This window comes from Pan troglodytes, chromosome 19 (genome assembly GCF_028858775.2).
Source record: "Pan troglodytes isolate AG18354 chromosome 19, NHGRI_mPanTro3-v2.0_pri, whole genome shotgun sequence".
NCBI classification, from domain to species: Eukaryota; Metazoa; Chordata; class Mammalia; order Primates; family Hominidae; genus Pan; species Pan troglodytes.
The window spans coordinates 36,287,860-36,307,139 of record NC_072417.2 but is presented as its reverse complement, the minus strand read 5'-3'; the positions used below and the strand labels follow the sequence as shown (position 1 = coordinate 36,307,139).

Below are 19,280 nucleotides of genomic sequence, written 5' to 3'. Positions count from 1 at the left end.
TATAGATTAAAAAATTAATGGTCAGTAAAGGTGGCTTGAAAGATTTTAGGAAAAACATTGTATGTAAAATTCCTGTGTCCAAAACCCTACTGGTTCTTATTAAATATGGAGCTTTGTTAATGTCATGAATGCCAGTGCTATGAATAAATGCTATGTTCTATTCTGAAAATCCCAGAACTATGAGTGATTCTCCAAGACTGGGCTACCATTTTATTCTAAGTGCTTGTTTCCCCCTGGAGTTAGATGGGACTAATGAGGAAGAATATGTGCTTGTTGGGCAAAGGAGCACTTCTGCAGACAAAGGCTGGCATCCCCAAAAGTATAGGCTGATGACCACTCTTGACTTTGACAAAGATTGGGCCCATTCCTACTCTAATAACTCAGACTTACCGATTGTCAGATAATGGATAAAGATGAAATTCTGTGTAAGAAAGGTGATTTAAGAGTGGATAGCATCAGAAAGTATAAGTTTAGTAAAAAGTTGAGAATCATCTGTGTTTTGATAGTCTCTTTTCCTGAAAAAAAAATCACCCAAAGTCACCCGTATCTAGAATGAAGCCATAGTCTTCTTTTCCTTTTTTTTTGCTTTATAAAACTTGATTTTGTTTGGGTGTTTATAAAGAAGAAACTTGTAAAGATGCCAGTTTTAAAATTTGTGCCCCCCCAACATGATAGGAAAATATTTACATTTTATGATGCATCCTCATATTTTTTTCAGGGTAAATGTTCCTAACCCAACCCTTCAGTTGATGTTTTAACATGTTTGTTTTACTCTTTGCAATGAAACCAAGAAGAAAATTTCTCTATTCTCAAACATGCATTTTAATCTCCCATTCCCACAAACTTGGAATATTTATTTAATACTTGAGGTATTAATTTAAAACTTGAAGTATATACTTAGTCTCTTATTCCTCTCCACCCTGGTCTTTGAAATGGAAACATAAAAGTTTATTCACCATAATTTTATACACAGCTTTTCAGGGGAAAAAAAACTGTACTGGGTAATAAGTATATGTAGATTGTTTCAGAGTTCTTAAATTATTGAAACATACCATTTACATATGTAAAATGTACTATACTTTAAAGATAGGTACTATAATTAGTAAATAGATTACTGTTAAATAACTTTTTTTTAAAAAAAGTTTCATCTATGCACATAGGCTCTGAGCAGATTTCAGATAGTTCCTGAATAAAAATCAAAATTGACTATCAGTTGCCATTTTATATATGTTAACATATAAAGAAAAAAGAGTCATTTGAGGATGGAAGATCAGCTAAAAAGCAAGTTGTAATATTTATAACAGTTCTGCAGGTGGAGGTGGCAGGGATTCATTAAGATCTTGATCACAGTTGGGAGGAATAGAGAACTCCTGACACTGGATCTCAAGGTTGGAATCTTCTTGGTTTTTCATAAAATCTACTGGTGGCAGGGGCAAGTTAAGTGAGTCAAGCGGTGGAAATGATTGTATTATCTCAGATTTATGATCTCCACAGTCTTGATTGAGACAGTCCAGAGATGGAGGGAGACTAGTAGAATCATTTGGAAGAGGAGATACAGTTGTCATTGTGGGTTTGTCAGATTGGTTACTTTCCTGTCCTTCCAAATCCAGAAGGGGAGGTGGTGGAGGCAGATCTGCATCATCTGAAGAAGAAACAGCAGTTCCAATTGTTGAACCATCAGCACTATCTTCTGATGTACCATTTACTTGATCTTTTATTTTCTCTGTTTTGGGGTTGTTGGAGTCTTCAATGTTTTCACTTGATTCAAACAACTTAATTTCTAAGTCATCTGCTAAAAGTGTGCTTTTGCTTGGTTTCCAGGGTGTAAGTGAAATGATTGATGTACGTTTTGTGGATATTTCATTTTCTCTGATGTTATCCATACAAATGTCAGGGGTTTCTCCATCAGCAAATGGAGATCTACCTGCCCAATTTTGATCATTTAAAACTGGTTTCCTTAAGCATTTCCAAAGTACAATGATGATTATAGCTACCAACATAGAAGTCAGAAGTACACCAATTAGTATGGCAGCTGTTGAATTATAATTGTTTTTTTGTGGGGTTTGTTTGTTACTGGTAGTATCTAAGATAAATCCTGGTGTACTTCTAGGTGAATTTTTGACAGTTGATGTTGGTTGTGTGGATGGATTATGAACAGTTATTTGTTTTCTAGAAGGGATCTGGACAGATGATGATTGTTGAGTAAAAGTATAGGCAAATGACTTTGGTGGTTGTGTGGTAGAAGTATGGGCAGATGGTAGTTGTCTGGCAGAGGTGAACACGGCTTGCTGGGAGGAGGTGTTGGCTATTGGTGTTGGTTGTTTGGTGTTGTAGGCAAGTGGTTGTCCAGCAGAAGTATGTGCTTCTGGTTTTTCAGAAGAGGTATAGACAGCTGGTGTTGGTTGTCCAGCAGTGACTTTGGCAGGTGATATTGATTGTCCAGAAAAAGTGTCGCTGAATTGTGTTGGTTGACCCAAAGGATTCCCTGTTGTGTTTTGAGAATTAGCCAATACATGTGACATTGATGATGTGAATAAGGTAGGCTGTGACTGCTTCTCTGTTGTAATTGTCTCTGTCTTTGAAAAAAATGTATTGTTCAGGTGTCCACAAAACAAAATTAAGATGAAATATTTGGGATCCATTTCAGAATATTTCCTCGTTATCTATAGCGGGTTTATAATGAAAGAGAAAGACAGTTAGGCGTCATTGGTGTCTAGTTAAAAATTTGACTTTTCATTATGATTCCTGGCATAAAGTAGGTAGACATTATTCCTAATTAGTAGTAGTTGATTAGTAGTTATTATTCCTAATTTAGACTTGATACACTGTAGGTTTGGTGTAACAACTCTTGGATATACTCTAACCCATCATACAGCATTTGGACCTCATAAGCAGTGATCTCTCTTCTTTTATTAATACAAGTTCTGTACTTGGCTCTGCTGCCCCTCTAGCTTCATTATATTTCAGTACTTCACTTAGTCATACTTCTCAAAACGCATAGGCTCTATATGCTGGATCCATGTGTTCTCTACCTTTTTTCACCATTTTCTACTAGAAATATATTGATTCTCCTGCCTTGAAGAACACCAGTGATCATCTGTTACCTAATCTAATTGTTCTTTATTTCTTCTCTCCCCTCCCCTCCTTGACCACATTAGACACTACTGTTCCTTCACTAATATTCAAGTAGCTTTTTGTAATCAGTCTTCCTTTCATGTTACTCTCACTAGCTCTTTTTCTTCTGCCTCCTAAATATGGTTAATTGATATTCAGTCCTCACCCTTACCTACTTTTCTTTGTTCCTGATTCTGTAAGATTTTAGTTCTCAGCTTTATGCCACAATTCCTAAACCTGTACCTCCAGCCTACATCTTCTTTGTCCTAATTCTATTTGTGTGACTTCTTGGTGGATTTTTCCATATTTTATATATATAGATAGATAGACATAGATATAGATATAGATATCTCTCACTATCAGCAAATTCAACATATTTAAAATGGAGTTCATTTTTACCCTCACAACTGACAACTGACTCTTCTCCCAACTTCTCTGTATCTGTTAATGGTACCACTAAGTTTCTTAGGCACAGAGTCTATTAGTAATCTTTGAAGCATCCTCAGTGTCTCTGTAGCATGGTAGCCTTATGTTAATATTGCATATTTTTAAAGAATTCCATTCAACTCAGAGTCCTAGGCTTAAAATCCTAGAGTGATCTCTGAATCTGGTGGAGTAAATTCAATCCAGTTGGTCAAGTAGTCCTGCTGCCGCTTTCATTCATCTATTGGTAAATGCCACATTTGTGTGGAGCTCTGTTCTAGGTTTAGGAGATTAAAAAAAAAAAAAAAAAAAAAAGATAGTCACTGCCTTTAAGTGTTTCAGATTCTAGTGATAGAAGCAAACAGTAAAGGCCAGGCGTAGTGGCTCATTCCTGTAATCCCAGCACTTTGGGAAGCCAAGATGGGAGGATCGTTTGAGGCCAGGAGTTCAAGAACAGCATGGACCACATAGTAAGATCCCATCTCTAAATAAAAAGAAGAAAGAAAAACGCTAAAAAATAATTACAATAATTTTTTTTTTTTTCAAGACAGTCTTACTCTGTCACCCAGGCTGGAGTGTAGTGGCACAATCTGGGCTCACTGCAAATTCCGCTTCCCGGGTTCAACTGATTCTCCTCTCTCAGCCTCCAAGTAGCTGGGATTACAGGTACACATCACCACGTCTGGCCTATTTTTGTATTTTTTAGCACAGACGGGGTTTCACTGTGTTGGCCAGGCTGCTCGAGAACTGACCTCAGGTGATCTGCCCGCCTTGGCCTCCCAAAGTGCTGGGATTACAGGTGTGAGCCACCACGCCTGGCCCAATTACAATAATTTGATAAGCTTTCTCATAAAAGTATGCAGGAGATGTACAGAGAAGTTAACCTAGCCTGGGAAGGCTTCAGTGAAGTAAAGCTTGAACTGAATTTTAAAAGTCTATAAGAACTAATTAAATTTCCAGCCAGGGAGAGCAACAATGTGGGCACAGGAAAATAAGGCACATATGAAAGTTTGGCAGATAGGGCTTTTTCTGGGATGTGGTAGATGCTAAAACTTGGAGAGTTAAGTTTCAGTTCTACTTCTCCCATCTAACTACCTGTCTAACCATGAGAACTAGTTGCTTAACCTTTCCTGTTCTCAATTGCCTTTCCTCTAAAGTGAGGAGTTCTACTGAGACAATTTGCAACTTTTGGTATAATATACTTGTTTTGCACATCATCAAACACAATGGCAACTATTTGGTTATCTCTTAACATTAGGGAATAGAAAATCTTAGGGTGTTAGATACTGGTATACATGATTAGAAACTATAGTTCTTCTGACTCATAAGCCTATATTTAGAGAGATTTGATGTTCTGTTGGAAGGTGCAATAAAGGTTTTACAAATTACCTTTTCAGCATATCTAAACAGCATATCATTGCTTACTCCTCTACCACTTGGTACACAGTGATGATAAATGGCCCTGTTTTAGTAGAAGAAAAGATATGTGATTTTTTCCCCTATACGAATAATTCAAGCCTAAATTTTAAAACAGTTCTCCTTTGAACTCTCCTGCACACTGCTGAATTAATCTTAAAAGTGTGCATGATCAGGTTACTACTGCCTTGCTTGAGGGTTTAATTTCTGTTAAGATAAAACTTCCTTTTTCTTTTTTTTTTTTTTTTGGAGACAGAGTCGCTCTGTCACCCAGGCTGGAGTGCAGTGGCATGATCTTGTCTCGCTGCAACCTCTACATCCTGGGTTCAAGCGATTCTTGTGCCTCATCCTCCCGAGTAGCTGGGACTACAGTAGGCATACACTACCACACCTGGCTAATTTTTGTATTTTTAGTAGAGACAGGGTTTCACCATGTTGTCCAGACCGGTCTCGAACTCCTGACCTCAAGTGATCTGTCCGCCTCAGCCTCCCAAAATGCTGGGATTACAGGCATGAGCCACCACGCCTGGCCTGTTAAGATAAAACTTCTAAATTGAGTTTTCTTCCTTCTGGCTTGAGTTAACCAGTCCAGATTCACGTATCATGACTGAAACTTCTTATCCAGCCAAATGCATCCCTTTCCCACCTTGCATACTTTCTAAACACACGCTTTTTTCCTGCTAAACAGACACTTTTATGCTGTTTTTTACCCTTCTCAAGGGTGTTCTTTTTTTTATTTTTCTTCCAGACCTGGCCTCTTCCTCTTTCTGGCTGCATATCTGAATCTGTCCTCATCTTTCAGACCTCAGTTTAAATTCCCCTTCTTAACCCAAGTTCTCTGTGACTGACTACAGCCCAAACAGATCAGTCATTTACTGAATTCCCCCTAGCTCTCATTTATTGTTTTTATGGTTCCTTACATAATTCATGTATGTATCTCACTCACACTTCTATTCTCTTAAGTAATTGTGTTTACTTTTCACATTTTCCTATACCTACTTCCTTGAACAAGATTATAAAGAACCTTGAAGAAGGCAGAAAGGAGAAAGAAAAATACTTATCTAGAGCATATTATGTGTTGTACTATCCCAATTTTGCATACTTTATTTCACAGAACCTTCAAATGACTTTATAAGGAAGGTAAAGGGATCCCTTATTTACAGATAAAGAGACAGCGTCAAATGAGTTAAGCAGTTTGCCTGATGTTATACCACTCTAAGTGACAGATTGGGAGTTTGTACCCAGGGCCACCTGATTCCAAAGCATACATTCTTTCTGCTACCCTTTATTGCCTCATGTTTTTATATTTTGATTTCTTTGTAGTTAATGCCTTATATATTAGGAGCACAGTAAACATTTAACCTGTATTGGGCTTCTTGATTCCTTTACATTTTAGTTTTTGCTTTTTACTAGTACTTCTACCAGAAAATAAGCAGAGGCAGTGAAATCTGAGTTAATAAATTCTGCTTTTTATCCATTTTGCAAAAGATTTAAAAGGGAAAATTTGAACACTTTTGGCATAGATATAGGGATTTGAATAATCTCTGGATGGTCATCATCCATGCAGTTCTTACCCATTATTCTTATAGATTACAAAAAAAGGCGGGGGGACTTCTTTAGAAAATGTTATTCTCTTCAGAATTTCATTTTAAAAATCTGTTTTAATGCTATGCAAAGCATCAGAAAATATAAGCCATGAATGTTTCCTCTTTTGTGACTTTGCTTAAAATAAGGAAACCATACGGTTCCTCTTTTCAGTTAGCTGAAAAGGGCATTAGAGAAGGACAGGGCCCAAACAGGAACATAATTTTAAACCCAGGTTAGTTTGTAAGATCAATTTTGATAAGCTCCTATCCTCTACTGTCAGTAGTAAGCTGGTGGAACCCTCCATGTATGAGATTTTCACTTGTCAGTTAACGGTTATGGCAATATTAAAACCAAATTCCATTTTTTGCCTATCCTAACACTTTCTACCACTCTTCAGTTAGCTTTTTATCCTCCTAGGATCTGCCACATCAGAATACTAGAAACTGTATTAGAATTCTATGATGGCAATTCAGTGTAGTCCAGAGAAGGAGAAGAAAGATTTAAAAGAGGAATAAGTAGGGAATATGGTAGTGGAAAAAACTGACTTTTTTCCCAGAGGTAATGAGGCCAGCGTTACTACCAGTGTGGAAGGTTATTTAGCATACACATTTTAAAATATGTAAGTGGTGTGTACCTGAAGTACCAACATTGTTTCTGTAGGTAAAGAACAATATTGGGCAGGGGAATAAAAAGGAGAAGAAGATTTAGAATAATATAAAAGGCAATGCAAAGAAATACAAAATAACACAAAAGAGAAGAAACAAAAACCCTAGGAAGCAGCAAACAGAAAAGAGGAAGGTCAATTGACTAGAGAAGATACAGAAAAGAAGAAAAGTTAATAAACAGGTGAAAAAAAAAGCAGTGGTTATATAATTAGCAAGAAGACAGTGTAGATGATTGAAGTAGGCAAAATGAAGTTGGGGGTGGGGGGAGATGATTGAAGTAGATGAAAGAAGCAACGGCAAAATGCTGCTCTGTTGTGGCTGGCCTGTGTTTGTGAGTGCAGGGAGACAGTAAAGAGGAGCTTGCTTTCTAAAATGGAGGACCGAATGAACTATCCTTTCAAATTCATTTACCTTTCATTTCAGGCTCTCCTGTCTGCTGTGAGTATCCTTACCATCCTCTCCCTTTTTTTTTTCCCTGACACTATCCAGAAGCATACCTAGCAATTATTCCAAAGAACCCATGTACCCGTGTACGTTTTATATAGAGTTTTCCAGAAATCCCTTAGTCTGCTGCTCAAGCAAATTTGTCAGCCCTCATATGCCGGTTTTTACTCATTATTATAGGCTGGCACTTTGAGGTTTAAATCTGTGATTTTGGTTCTTTTTCTTTGCTGAATATTTAGAATATTTTAAAAAGAAAAACATAAATTTAAACACTTTAAAGACAGTTACAGTGAAGCAGGAGTCCCCGTGTATAAGACATGTTCTTTTTTTTTTTTTTTTTCCGTTTGGAGACAGGATCTCACTCTGTCACCCGGGTTGCAGTGCAGTGGTGCAATCTCAGCTCACTGCAGCCTCTGCCTCCTGGGCTCAAGCGATCCTCACACCTCAGCTTCCCTAGAGAAGTTAGAAACTGCAGGTGCACTACACCACGCCCAACTAATTTTTGTATTTTTTGTAGACATGGGGTTTCACCATGTCACCCAGGCTTGCCTTGAACTCCTGGACTCAAGTGACCCACCCGCCTTGGCCTCCCAAAGTGCTGGAATTATAGGCATGAGCCACCGAGCCCGGCCATAGACATGTTCTTATAAATATAATGCATAAGTACTTAAAGGGTCCAGCATTTAAAATTGATGCTGTTAAGTTGGATATGTTAGGAAGTATGCCATTATCTTTTAAAGAGAATCAAGATTTGGAGAGCATATCCTAGACAAAAGACAAGTATAGATAGCTGTATCAATTACTTTGATATAATAAAAGTTGTGATGCAAATATAATAGATTAAAATTTAGCAGTAGTATTATCTCTAACTAGTGAAGTTTTGAAACCGTAAAAGAAAACACCAGCCATTCTGCATCTTGAGGAAAAGTGGAAAGAGAAATTGACCTTCAACTACAATAGGAAGTATTTGATGACCATCTTGTATCATGATAGTGACCATTTACTGAGCACCCACCAAAGGCTAAGCAGTATCCTATTTTAATTAGCTAGGTGGTGGTTTTTTCATCCTACAGATAAGGAAACTGAGACACCACGATGTTGGGTAACTTGGCAGTATCACAGCTCTAAGTAGTGGCACTAATACAAAAATCATGCTAATCTTGTGCCAGAACCGTTTCTTTCTATCACATTTCACTGTATGTGCTATACTGCCTTTCATAGAAAAGTTATGAAATAGAAATGCTTTATGAAGGAAGGAGATGTGAGTTGGTGGGAATTACATGTAAATAACACTTGTAGGTAGTCTTAGATAAAGGGTAGGAAAGAAATACCTGAAAACCCATTTTAGTCCTGATTCTACGAAAACTACTATAAGAATTTTGAATGATTTCTATAAAGTGTCATATTTAGTAAGTTTACTGAAAATTTTGTGGTGATTTTTTTTTTAAAGCTTGGACATTGAAAGGCATCAGATTTATGTTTCTCAATTCAAACTTAATCAGAATTAAAGTTTCCTTCTAAGTAGAATTATGTAGGAATTAGCTGGAAAACACAGGCACTACTAGTAAACTTTAGATTTGGGACTAACCCTTTAAAAACATGTATGGGACCAGGCGCAGTGGTTCCTGCCTGTAATCCCAGCACTTTGGGAGGCCAAGGTGGGCCAATCACTTGAGGTCAGGAGTTCAAGACCAGCCTGACCAACATGGTGAAACCCTGTTTCTACTAAAAATACAAAAAATTAGCCAGGCGTGGTGGTGGGTGCCTGTAATCCCAGCTACTCAGGAGGCTGAGGCAGAAGAATCTCTTGACCCTGGGAGGCGGAGGTTGCAATGAGCCTGTGAGCCAAGATGGTGCCGCTGCATACCAGCCTGGGTGACAGAGGGAGACTCCATCTCAAAAAAAAAAAAAAAAAAAAGTATGGGATTCTATGACAAAAACACACCATAAGGATTGATGGGAAATTTTTTAATTTTATGAAATATGACAGTGAAAAAAATTTAATATAATTTTATGACTTTATGCATAATGAAATAAACTAAATATTAGAAGTAGAAAAATTATATAGACAAGCCTAATCTGAAAAAGAGATAAATATCTTTATTTTCTGACTTCCACAGTAATTACTTAGAAGAAATCCTTCTAAGAGAAAGTCATGAATATTTATTAAGTGTTGAAATGGGATATCACCCACTATGAACATATTATTCCCTGAAATTACAAGTCTATGTAAAATACTCTTTGCAGTTTTTATTTGCCCATTTTACCCACAGCAAGCATCTTTTATGCATATTAACAATTTTCTATTGTTTATTCTGTAGGTTTCTTCTATCTTATACTATGTTCTAAAGTCTCAGATAATGTGACATAAACACGTAGATGATATTAATATACGCATGCATGTTTGATTATTGACTAACATTTTTGGCTTAGTAAGCTTTTAAAATGAGCCATAATGTTTTCATGTCATCATTATTAAATATAAAATCTATATGTAAAAAATAAAGCATGTATAATAATAATAATCAAATACCACATCTGATTTCTTTTTCTTTCTAAATTAAGTGAAGGTGACCATTCTTACTATGCAAACTAAAGGGGATACAAAAATTTTAATGTATGCATTATATTATGTACAGGAAAATTCTATAAAAAGTACATTAGAACTTTTAACAATTAATATTTTGGAGGTTATAAATTCAGTCATAGCCTGCGGAATCTAGTTCTATTTCTAACCCTTAGCTTTATCTGCCATGGCTATAGTTTCTTTTTAATTCTAAAACTAAGGTTAACAAATATGATTGTGGCTGGGAGCGGTGGCTCACTCCTGTAATCCCAGCACTTTGGGAGGCCGAGGTAAGCGGATCACCCAAGGTCAGGAGTAGGAGACCAGCCTGGGCAACATAGTGAAACCCCATCTCTACTAAAAATACAAAAAAATTAGCCAGGCGTGGTGGTGGGCGCCTGTAATCCGAGCTACTTGAGAGGCTGAAGCAGGAGAATTGCTTGAACCCAGGAGGTGGAGGTTGCAGTGAGCTGAGATCGTGCCACTGCACTCCAGCCTGAGAGACAGAGCAAGACTCTATCTCAAAAAAAATATATATATATATGTGTGTGTGTGTGTGTGTGTGTGTGTGTGTGTGTGTGATTAAATAAACTTAAAAGGTCTTATACAAACCTAGGTGAAAATATTTTTCTAAGGCAAGCTGAACTGAGTATTTTTTAATTCTATGCAACAAAACCACAAAAACCTGTTATAGACATCTTTAGACTATCAGAGTTTAAGTTTAAAACACTAATGACAGTTTTTAAAATAAATTTTATATAAAGCAAGATCAAACCAAATTGTGTGAAAATTTTCTTACCTCAGCTGTTAACTTCTTTTGCAGAATGCTAAATTCTTGTTCTAACTGGACATTTTGGTGATTTGGCTAAGAAAGGAAAATGGGTGGTTCAATTCAGATTTAAAATGTTCCTCTAGCAAACTGAAATAGTTTCTGTAGAAAAAGAGGAAGTTTATCAATAGCTGGTTCCGGAAGTGCAATAAACCACAAAGTGACTAAGAAATATATTACTTTAACAGAACTTATTTTGAAATACATTTTGGAGCCCTATGATTTGAGTGCTTTTAATTATGTAAATAAATATTTGAGATACTCTAGTAATATGATTATATAAATTAAATATTTAGGATGGAGTCCCGAAGAGAAAATTACATGTTCTAAGAAGAAAAGCTGCCAGTTGGGTTATCACTTACAGTGAGATTTCTTCTCATAAGAAGTGAGTGATGTGTTCTGTTTACTTGTATGACCTTAGGCAAGACTCTGCACTTCTGAGTCACCGTTTCCTCCTCTAAAGGAATATTTTATTGGGTTATTGTGAGGATTAAATAAGATAGCATAATATAACATGTATAAATGCCTCACCAACTGCAGGTAACCAATAAATGTAATGTTATTTCCTCATAATATAAAAAGTCCAGGGTAAAAGTATAATTACATTATTTTGCAAATGACAGGATCTCATTCTTTTTTATGGCTGAATAATACTCCATTGTGTATATGTACCATATTTTCTTTATCCATTCTTCTGTTTATAGACACTTAGGTTGCTTCCAAATCTTGGCTGTTGTGAATAGTGTTACAACAAAAGTGGGAGTGCAGATGTCTCTTTGTACAGTTTTCCTTTCTGTTGGGTATATACCTAGCAGTGGGATTGCTGGATCATATGATAGCTCTATTTTTAGTTTTTTGAGGAACCACCAAACTGTTCTCCATAGTGGTTTTACTGATTTACATTCCCACTAACAGTGTACGAGAGTTCCATTTTCTCCACATCCTTCCCAGCACTTGTTATTGCCTGTCTTTTGAGTATAAGCCATTTTAACTGGGGTGAGATGATGTATCATTGTAGTTTTGATTTGTATTTCTCTCATCAGTGGTGCTGAGTACCCTTTCGTATGCCTGTTTGCCATTTGTATATCTGTAATTAAATTATTTTGACCAAATATTTTACTAGTGACTTTTGAGTTCAAGTTCGCAACTATTTATTTGATTACCCACAAAGTAGTTACTTCTCAGTGGAAAATAAAATAAATTGGGGATCATTTTTTAAATAAGAAGTTAACTAAAGTTAACTTGTTACTAAAGGGTAATGAGGGGTTGGGGAGATGGTGTTACCGGTTAATAGGTACAAAAAACAATAGAAAGAATGAATAAGACCTATTTGATAGCACAACAGTGACTATCATTAATACCATAATTATACATTTTAAAATAACTAAAAGTGTAATTGGATCCTTTGTAACACAAAGGATAAGTGCTTGAAGGGATGGATACCCCATTCTCCATGATGTGATTATTTCACGTTGCGTGACTGTATCAAAACATCTCATTACCCTTTAAATATATACACCTACTATGTACCCACAAAAATTTAAAATACAAAAAATTTTTAAGTTAACTAAACAAAGTGTATTGAAAAGAGTGAGTCCATCTGAATAAAAATTTCTTTGAGTAAGTCACCTTTCCTCTCTTGAAAAATGGAGATCATAATTCCTAATTTATAAGCTTATTGTGGAATTAAATAAATGTAAAGTGCCTTGGATGATGCATATTATAGTAGGTACGGAATGTGTTAACCCATGCACTGCTTTTTCCTGGTCACTGTGGGAAACACAGGTTATTATGACCTTGTTCTTAACTTCAGGGTACTTATAGCTTGGTGCAAAAAGAATAGTTTTTTTTTACGGGCTCCTACTATAAAGCATAATATAATCAAATGCTATAAAGCTTTTGATTCACTGGTTTTTGGAAGTATTGTTGTTTTTACGGACAGGGTATTGCTGTGTTGCGCAGGCTGGTCTTGAACTCCTGACCTCAAGCAATCCTCCTGCCTCAGCCTCTCGAGTAGCTAGGACTACAGGCACATGCTACTATGCTCGCTGGCTGGCTTATTTATTTATTGTAAAGATGAGGCTCTTACTTTGTTGTGCAGGCTGGCCTCAAACTCCTGGCCTCAGGTGATCCTCCCAGGATTATAGGTGTAAGCCACTGTGCCTAACCTGATTCACTATTTTTAAATCCCTGAATTAAGCTGGTGAACTGTAATACCCAGGGGTAGGGAATGTGTTTTTGTTCAAAACTAAATGACTTTTAAATTTTGAACTCAAAGATATCTTACCTACCATTTTAAAATACCTGTCATTTGGAAAGGAAACACTTCTGTTTGTTCAGTAACTATCATTGGATAGTACCATTCTGAGAGTATATGTTTAATAGCCAAGACAGTGAGTGGTGAATTTTAAATATTCTTTTAAATATCCTTGTGGTAGAAGCTCTCTGGTGAGAAAATGTTTGACCAGTATGTTGAATATGAAAGTAATTTCCTATTTTTATGATGATATTAATTTCTTTTAATTTTCTCTGACAAGTGTTTATTTATGACCCTTGATTCAAGGAGTGCTTTGTGTTACTCCTGGATGTACTGGTGCACAATCTCAAATTTTCAATTTTTGCACAGAATGGGAAGTCTGCCCAGTTTCATTTCTAATCTGGGTTATTTTTCCCCTCAAAAGATAACCTGATTTCAGTCACCATGACTCGCATGAATATTCTCATGCTTTCCTTTTTACTTTGTTAACACTTAACTTTATCTGGAATAATATTGTTATGATTTCTTGTTTAGAGAATAGATTTGTTTTTTACAAATTGCTAATAAATTGATAATAAAAGTGATGCTTTATTTTTTTCCTGTCATTTTAATAATAGCTAGACATTTGAATTTGATGACCAAGAGCAGTTATCACCTTGAGAGTTACATAAAAATTACCAATGCTTAGAGTTCACCCCATTCCAGTTGCATCAGAAGGAAGACATGGGAATTAGGCATTGGTGTTTTTTAAAAACTCTTCAGGTGATTCTGACATGCAGCCAGGGTAAGAATCACTAGCTTAGAAGGGAGAGTAAGATTGTAGTCATACTTGGGAAAAAACATATAAAAAATATTTTTAAAATGGTTAATATATTGCCCAAAATAAATGCCCAGTAAGGGATGAGATTTTTGAAATGTGGCCTGATCTTAGCCCTGTGTTAATTTCAGTCGATATTTGGAAAGTCTCTCAAACCAATTTTTGTAATATATTTAATTGAAGATGGGGGGGGGTCTCAACTTAAATGTAAGTCATTATTTTACTTGAAGCCAGTTTCTTTAAAGGTTAAATTATAACCTGAAGTATACACTTTTCCAGATTTGAACACACGCACGCACACACACACCCCTAATAAATCATTAGGCTACTTGGCATCCTTGAAGTCCAAAAATTAATCAACCTTTGGTACTTGTTGTTAATGTTCCAGTAAGTAGTATTTATAGAAAAGATGAATATTATTAATCATAAACAGTGAAACATACTTTGCATTTACACTTAGCCTATTGGTGTGGCTGTAAATCTTATTTATTTTAGTCGTGCTCTATTTCTTATTGATCTTTACAATGTGTTCTCTAAAGTAATAAAGTGAATGCAAATATACGTGGTCACAGGTTTATTCTGAGTTTTAATTTATTATACAAAAGTAAAGGTTTTAATTTAATATTAATAGTAGAAAAACACTTTCTTATGTGTGCCATATGGAAAGATAAAGGATCTATTCTAAAATTAGCTGTGTTGGTTGATAAGCTGGTGTGGATTCTGCCACATCCAGCAAAGAAGATACCATTAAATTACACAGTTTAGCTCTCTCTATCTATGCATTAGGAATTTGACTTCCATTTGATGTTAAAGCATATACTTGGCTTTAAGGACACACTAAAACTATTCAAAGTTTAATTACATTCAGACAAAGATCATCTAACCACTGTTGCTACATAGGGAATATTTATTTAATTATCCCTTGCTATCTCTATTAATCAGTTTCCTCAATTTATCCTTAAAATTTTCCTCAAATGCTTAGTTATTTTATTATTTGCTTTTTAAAATATTCAGTGCCAAAACAAAAGTACACAGTTTAAATAATTAAGCAGGCATACTCCCTGTCTCACCTGCTTGATTCTAAATTGCAAGGTCTACCATGTCAAATTTTAGATAATCAGAACAACACTTTGGGATTAAATACCAACTGACTTCATTTTTACTCCATAAGCCTTCTCATTGCTACTTTGCATTTTTCTTCACTAACCTATCTGTTTGTTAGTAAGTTTTTCAGTTCCTTCTTCATCTTTTCTTTCCCTTGTAGCTGTGAGCACTCCAGTAGATTGCATCACTAGGTTGGGTCCTGTGAGCTGTTTTGTTCTTTTCCAAGTGTCTGATTCAGCGGGCCATAGACCGCTCGCCAGAAAATCGCCATTGCTTCTAGGCTGACGCTTGCCTACTTGTTTTGATCGTCTGAGAGAAGAGACTTTGTTTGCCAAAACCACAGTTGATAGAAATAGAAAGGTACAGATAAGAAAAAGCACTGCAATTATAATTAAGCAAATTAGCATAGCCATGTTGTTGTTGTTTTCCGCACAGACATCCTTTTTGAAAATTTCACCATGACTTTTGCTTGTGTTTTCAATGCTCTGTACTGTTGAAGGACTGTTGCTGACGACAGAAGGTATATAAAGCTCCTGTTCAGATTTAGAAGTTAAAGATACGATGTGAGATGTTTCAGGCATGTTTGTAGAATTACCTTTATAATCTACTTCAGGAGTTATAGGGTTTGTGTTAATGTTTTCATTTTGGTTTCTGCCTGTCTTGTTTTGAATAACTGAATCCCAGGAAGAAGTACTGTTAGCCCACAGACGGGTATAGTTTGCTTTTGTTCCAGGAGACAAAGAAAAAACTGTTGTCATCAGAAAGGCAAGATGTAGGTAATGTCCTGTGTGTTCCATGTCCGTGGGCATACTTGGCAATCTGTTGGGATAGCAATATAATTTGTTAGTTTGTGAAAGAATAATGGATCCAAGTTTTGGTAATTGTAGTTAAAAGATAGTGTTGAGATGTTACAAGTAAACTACAAGCTTATGCCTAATATTCGCTACCCTGAATTCCTTCTCAACTGAATTTCTTTTCTATTCAGCTATGTATGAAGAAGCATTTTAATTTCTATTAACACTTTTAGATGCTAGAAGTTAGCATTACAAATAAATATTAATCATTTTAAGTGGACTATCATGGCTTTATATAGTTTTCTTCCTTTGAAGCGTGCTAGACTTCTGCTTTGAGTCAGTTAGTTCTGCTTTTACTTTTCTGATTCCTTCTTTAAAAAAAAAAAAAATTAAGGATCATTCTTACAGAAACTACCCACCCTCTAACCTGTCACCAATCTTTACAGAAGAAATGTGGCCTTGAGCTTCTTGCTTCATGTATGAAATAAAAATGCAAATTTTTTTGGTGGAAAGAGGGGAAGTTTGGTAGCAACCAAAAGAAACTGAACTTCAAATAGAAATTCAAGGTGTTCTTTTTTTTTTCTTGAGTGTTCATCTTGAAGCTTAGAATAAAGCTGGTACTTAGAAATACATTTGTAAGTGTATTTGTGAATGCAATTTTACTGTGGTGGTTGTCTCTTTTCATTTATCTTTCCCTGGACTGACTGTGTCTTTCTGAAGGCAAAGGCATACCAGTTTTCTCAACCTAAAAATCTGAAGAAAAAAAAAACAAAACAGCAAATTTCCTCTTGAGTAGACTTAAAAGTTCAACAAAAGTTGCTGGGTTTTCTTTTAAAGCATCATTTATACCTAGCATTTTTTCTGATTTTGACATAATTGTAAAAAAAAATGTGTAATAAAATAGAAATAGAGCATCAGGATCTTGATGATTTGGGATGAAGTGGCAGGTTATAAGCATCTCAACAGATAATTGAAAATGTTGAATTTCCACCTTGGCCCTGAGCTTGCTGGAAACTAGTACAAAAAGGAGACAAGTTATATTATACATTTTTATTATCTACCAAATGATTGATTTAAATAGAAATGGCATATCTTAGAATTTAACAGTTCCATGTACTGCTAACCCAGCAGGAAAGATTTATAATCATTATTGAGGTATCTTATAATAATATACCAGTTTGTCTTGAGCTACTTTTGAAAGGAGTATTTTATTGTTAGCATTTATTTGAATGAACTAAAAGCAAAACTATATTGTTCTCCTGAGATTTACTAAATGAAATTGCCTGGTTAAGAACCCTACGTATGCTATAGAAATTCTTCTCAAATGTACTTAGGAGTCCTTTTTATTTAAAAAAAAAAAAAAAAAAAAAGGCAGATTCTTACCTAGCTAGTATAGGTAGGGCCTGAAAGTCTTTGTTTCCAAACCAACTCCTAAGCAACATGGATGCCACTGCTAGTCAGGCTTTTGAACATCAAGGTTTTATAAGAAATGGTTGTTATATGTCATTGGCTGACATTTGTATACTATTAAAATACAGAAATTGAAAATAAGAAATGTGATACGTTGAGTTATGCAAACAAAAGTAGCATGTAATAAACAATGCTAACTGGAGACTATATTTCATATTAATAGTAGGGAGGAAAAACTCTTTATTAAATATTCTAGGATTAAGATTACTTTTTAGATTATGAACTTTAGTAGACAATTAAAGGCCCAAGTCACTGGCTTTTGTATAATAGTGTTCAGCTTTAATTTTTAAGTTTAGTGACATAAATCTTTCGATATTTCATGATTCTTTCACAAAAAGAAATACTTGAAATTGGATTAGCAAGTAATTTCCATCTTTTTATACTAGACTGGACTTCTGTATTAGATGCTAGAATGATTTAAAGTAGATTATTCTTTTCACATTAGTTCATTAACAGTGTAGTATACATCATAGTATTGGTACACATTTTAACAGTGCTTACCACGGAACAGATAATAGGCCTGCTGTTGATTGTCTTCAGCCAGATGTACTGCAGTGCCCAAATAAACAAACTGTATGACAAAATGAGACTTTCTCTTGCCCTTACAAATGCCTGAGAATTGAGGACTGTTTTTACTCCAGTTTATGCCTTGGAGGCCAGGTTGTGTTATCAAAAGTTTTCTTATATCTGATCATTTTCAGTAGAATTTATTTTCAGTAGAATTTATAATGTCCAAGCATTAGTAATGAGAAATTTATTTTTTAACTTTTGAAAAATAACAAAACATTTCCAGTTTACTTGAGGAAACCAAACTTAGATCCTTCGTAATCCTAATTTAAAACTCCATGGCGATGGCAAATTTTTTCATTTCTAACTTAAAATTTATGTAATAGGACAGAAAAAAAAAGTATACATTTTCAGTCACAATTCTAGTTTGTTAGTGAGATTCTTACACACTTTGATAGCATTTCCTCGAACACTAATCTGTCAAACGTTAGAAGTGAAAAGGCATAAGAAAAGCCGTATATATATGACCTACCTTACAAAATGCTTGGTCAAAATCTGATTATAACGTGATTTTGATAAACCACTTCTTTTCTTGTCTTCTTTTTAAAGCAGAATAGACTTGGAGAATATGAGCCTTAAAGTAAATCTGCAGTAAAAAAGGATATGTGCAGCTAGTTTTCCACTTTTAAAACCAAACCACAGATGACACATTTCCTTTCCACTGCAACTAAAGCACATGTCACAGGAGGGAAAAAAAAAAAAAAAAAAAAACGAAAAAACTCCAACTTCTCTAGTTGGCCACTGGCATGACAGGAGGCTTTGTAGAACCAATCCCCGCCTCCAGAGCAGGGAGGGTTTTCCACTTAATGCCTTTTGACAGTATGCTCATTCTATAGGCCTGCTACATGCCTTAGTGTCATTCAAAAGAGGTTTTGAAATGGTATCTTCCATTTCAAATCTTCTCTAAAAGACTTATTTGAAATCTACAGACTGATTTGAAAATGTGAGTTTGGAGTCCATGGGATACTGATCAGATAATATAACAATTGTGGAACTGCAGCAATTATTTGAGAAAATATCTAGTAAACTTAGATTATATGGGACAGAAAATGCTTTCGTGTGGTGTAGTGTGTGTATACACACACACACACACACACACACACACACACACACACAACTGTCAAACATCCTGTCATCACCTCAAGTTTAACATGACTGAAACAGACTTTAAGAACTGGGTATGGGCTGGACGCGGTGGCTCACACCTGTAATCCCAGCACTTTGGGA

General features: G+C 35.5%; 3 protein-coding genes across 12 annotated transcripts in view; 1 reads left to right on the top strand and 2 right to left on the bottom strand.

Annotated features, from left to right (window-relative positions):
- Window positions 1-19,280, top strand: part of NF1 (neurofibromin 1) — a 283,489-nt gene that overhangs the window by 207,814 nt on the left and 56,395 nt on the right. The gene's annotated exons all lie outside the window — the stretch shown is intronic.
- EVI2B (ecotropic viral integration site 2B) lies at window positions 799-16,041 on the bottom strand. 4 transcript variants are annotated; one of them, XM_063798735.1, is made up of 4 exons: window positions 15,326-16,041; window positions 11,015-11,080; window positions 4,927-4,999; window positions 799-2,663 (listed from the first exon to the last, which is right to left on the bottom strand). In XM_063798735.1, the coding sequence occupies exons 3-4, from the start codon at window positions 4,948-4,950 to the stop codon at window positions 1,296-1,298; spliced, it is 1,392 nt and encodes a 463-aa protein (XP_063654805.1). In that variant the 5' UTR covers window positions 4,951-4,999; window positions 11,015-11,080; window positions 15,326-16,041; the 3' UTR covers window positions 799-1,295. The 4 variants fall into 4 exon arrangements, with proteins under 4 accessions (XP_063654805.1, XP_063654806.1, XP_001174747.1 ...); XM_063798736.1 differs by lacking the exon at window positions 15,326-16,041 and adding an exon at window positions 11,407-11,501; XM_001174747.6 differs by lacking the exon at window positions 4,927-4,999.
- EVI2A (ecotropic viral integration site 2A) lies at window positions 14,678-17,540 on the bottom strand. Its single transcript, XM_016932074.4, has 2 exons — window positions 17,400-17,540; window positions 14,678-16,041 (listed from the first exon to the last, which is right to left on the bottom strand). The coding sequence occupies exons 1-2, from the start codon at window positions 17,456-17,458 to the stop codon at window positions 15,321-15,323; spliced, it is 780 nt and encodes a 259-aa protein (XP_016787563.1). The 5' UTR covers window positions 17,459-17,540; the 3' UTR covers window positions 14,678-15,320.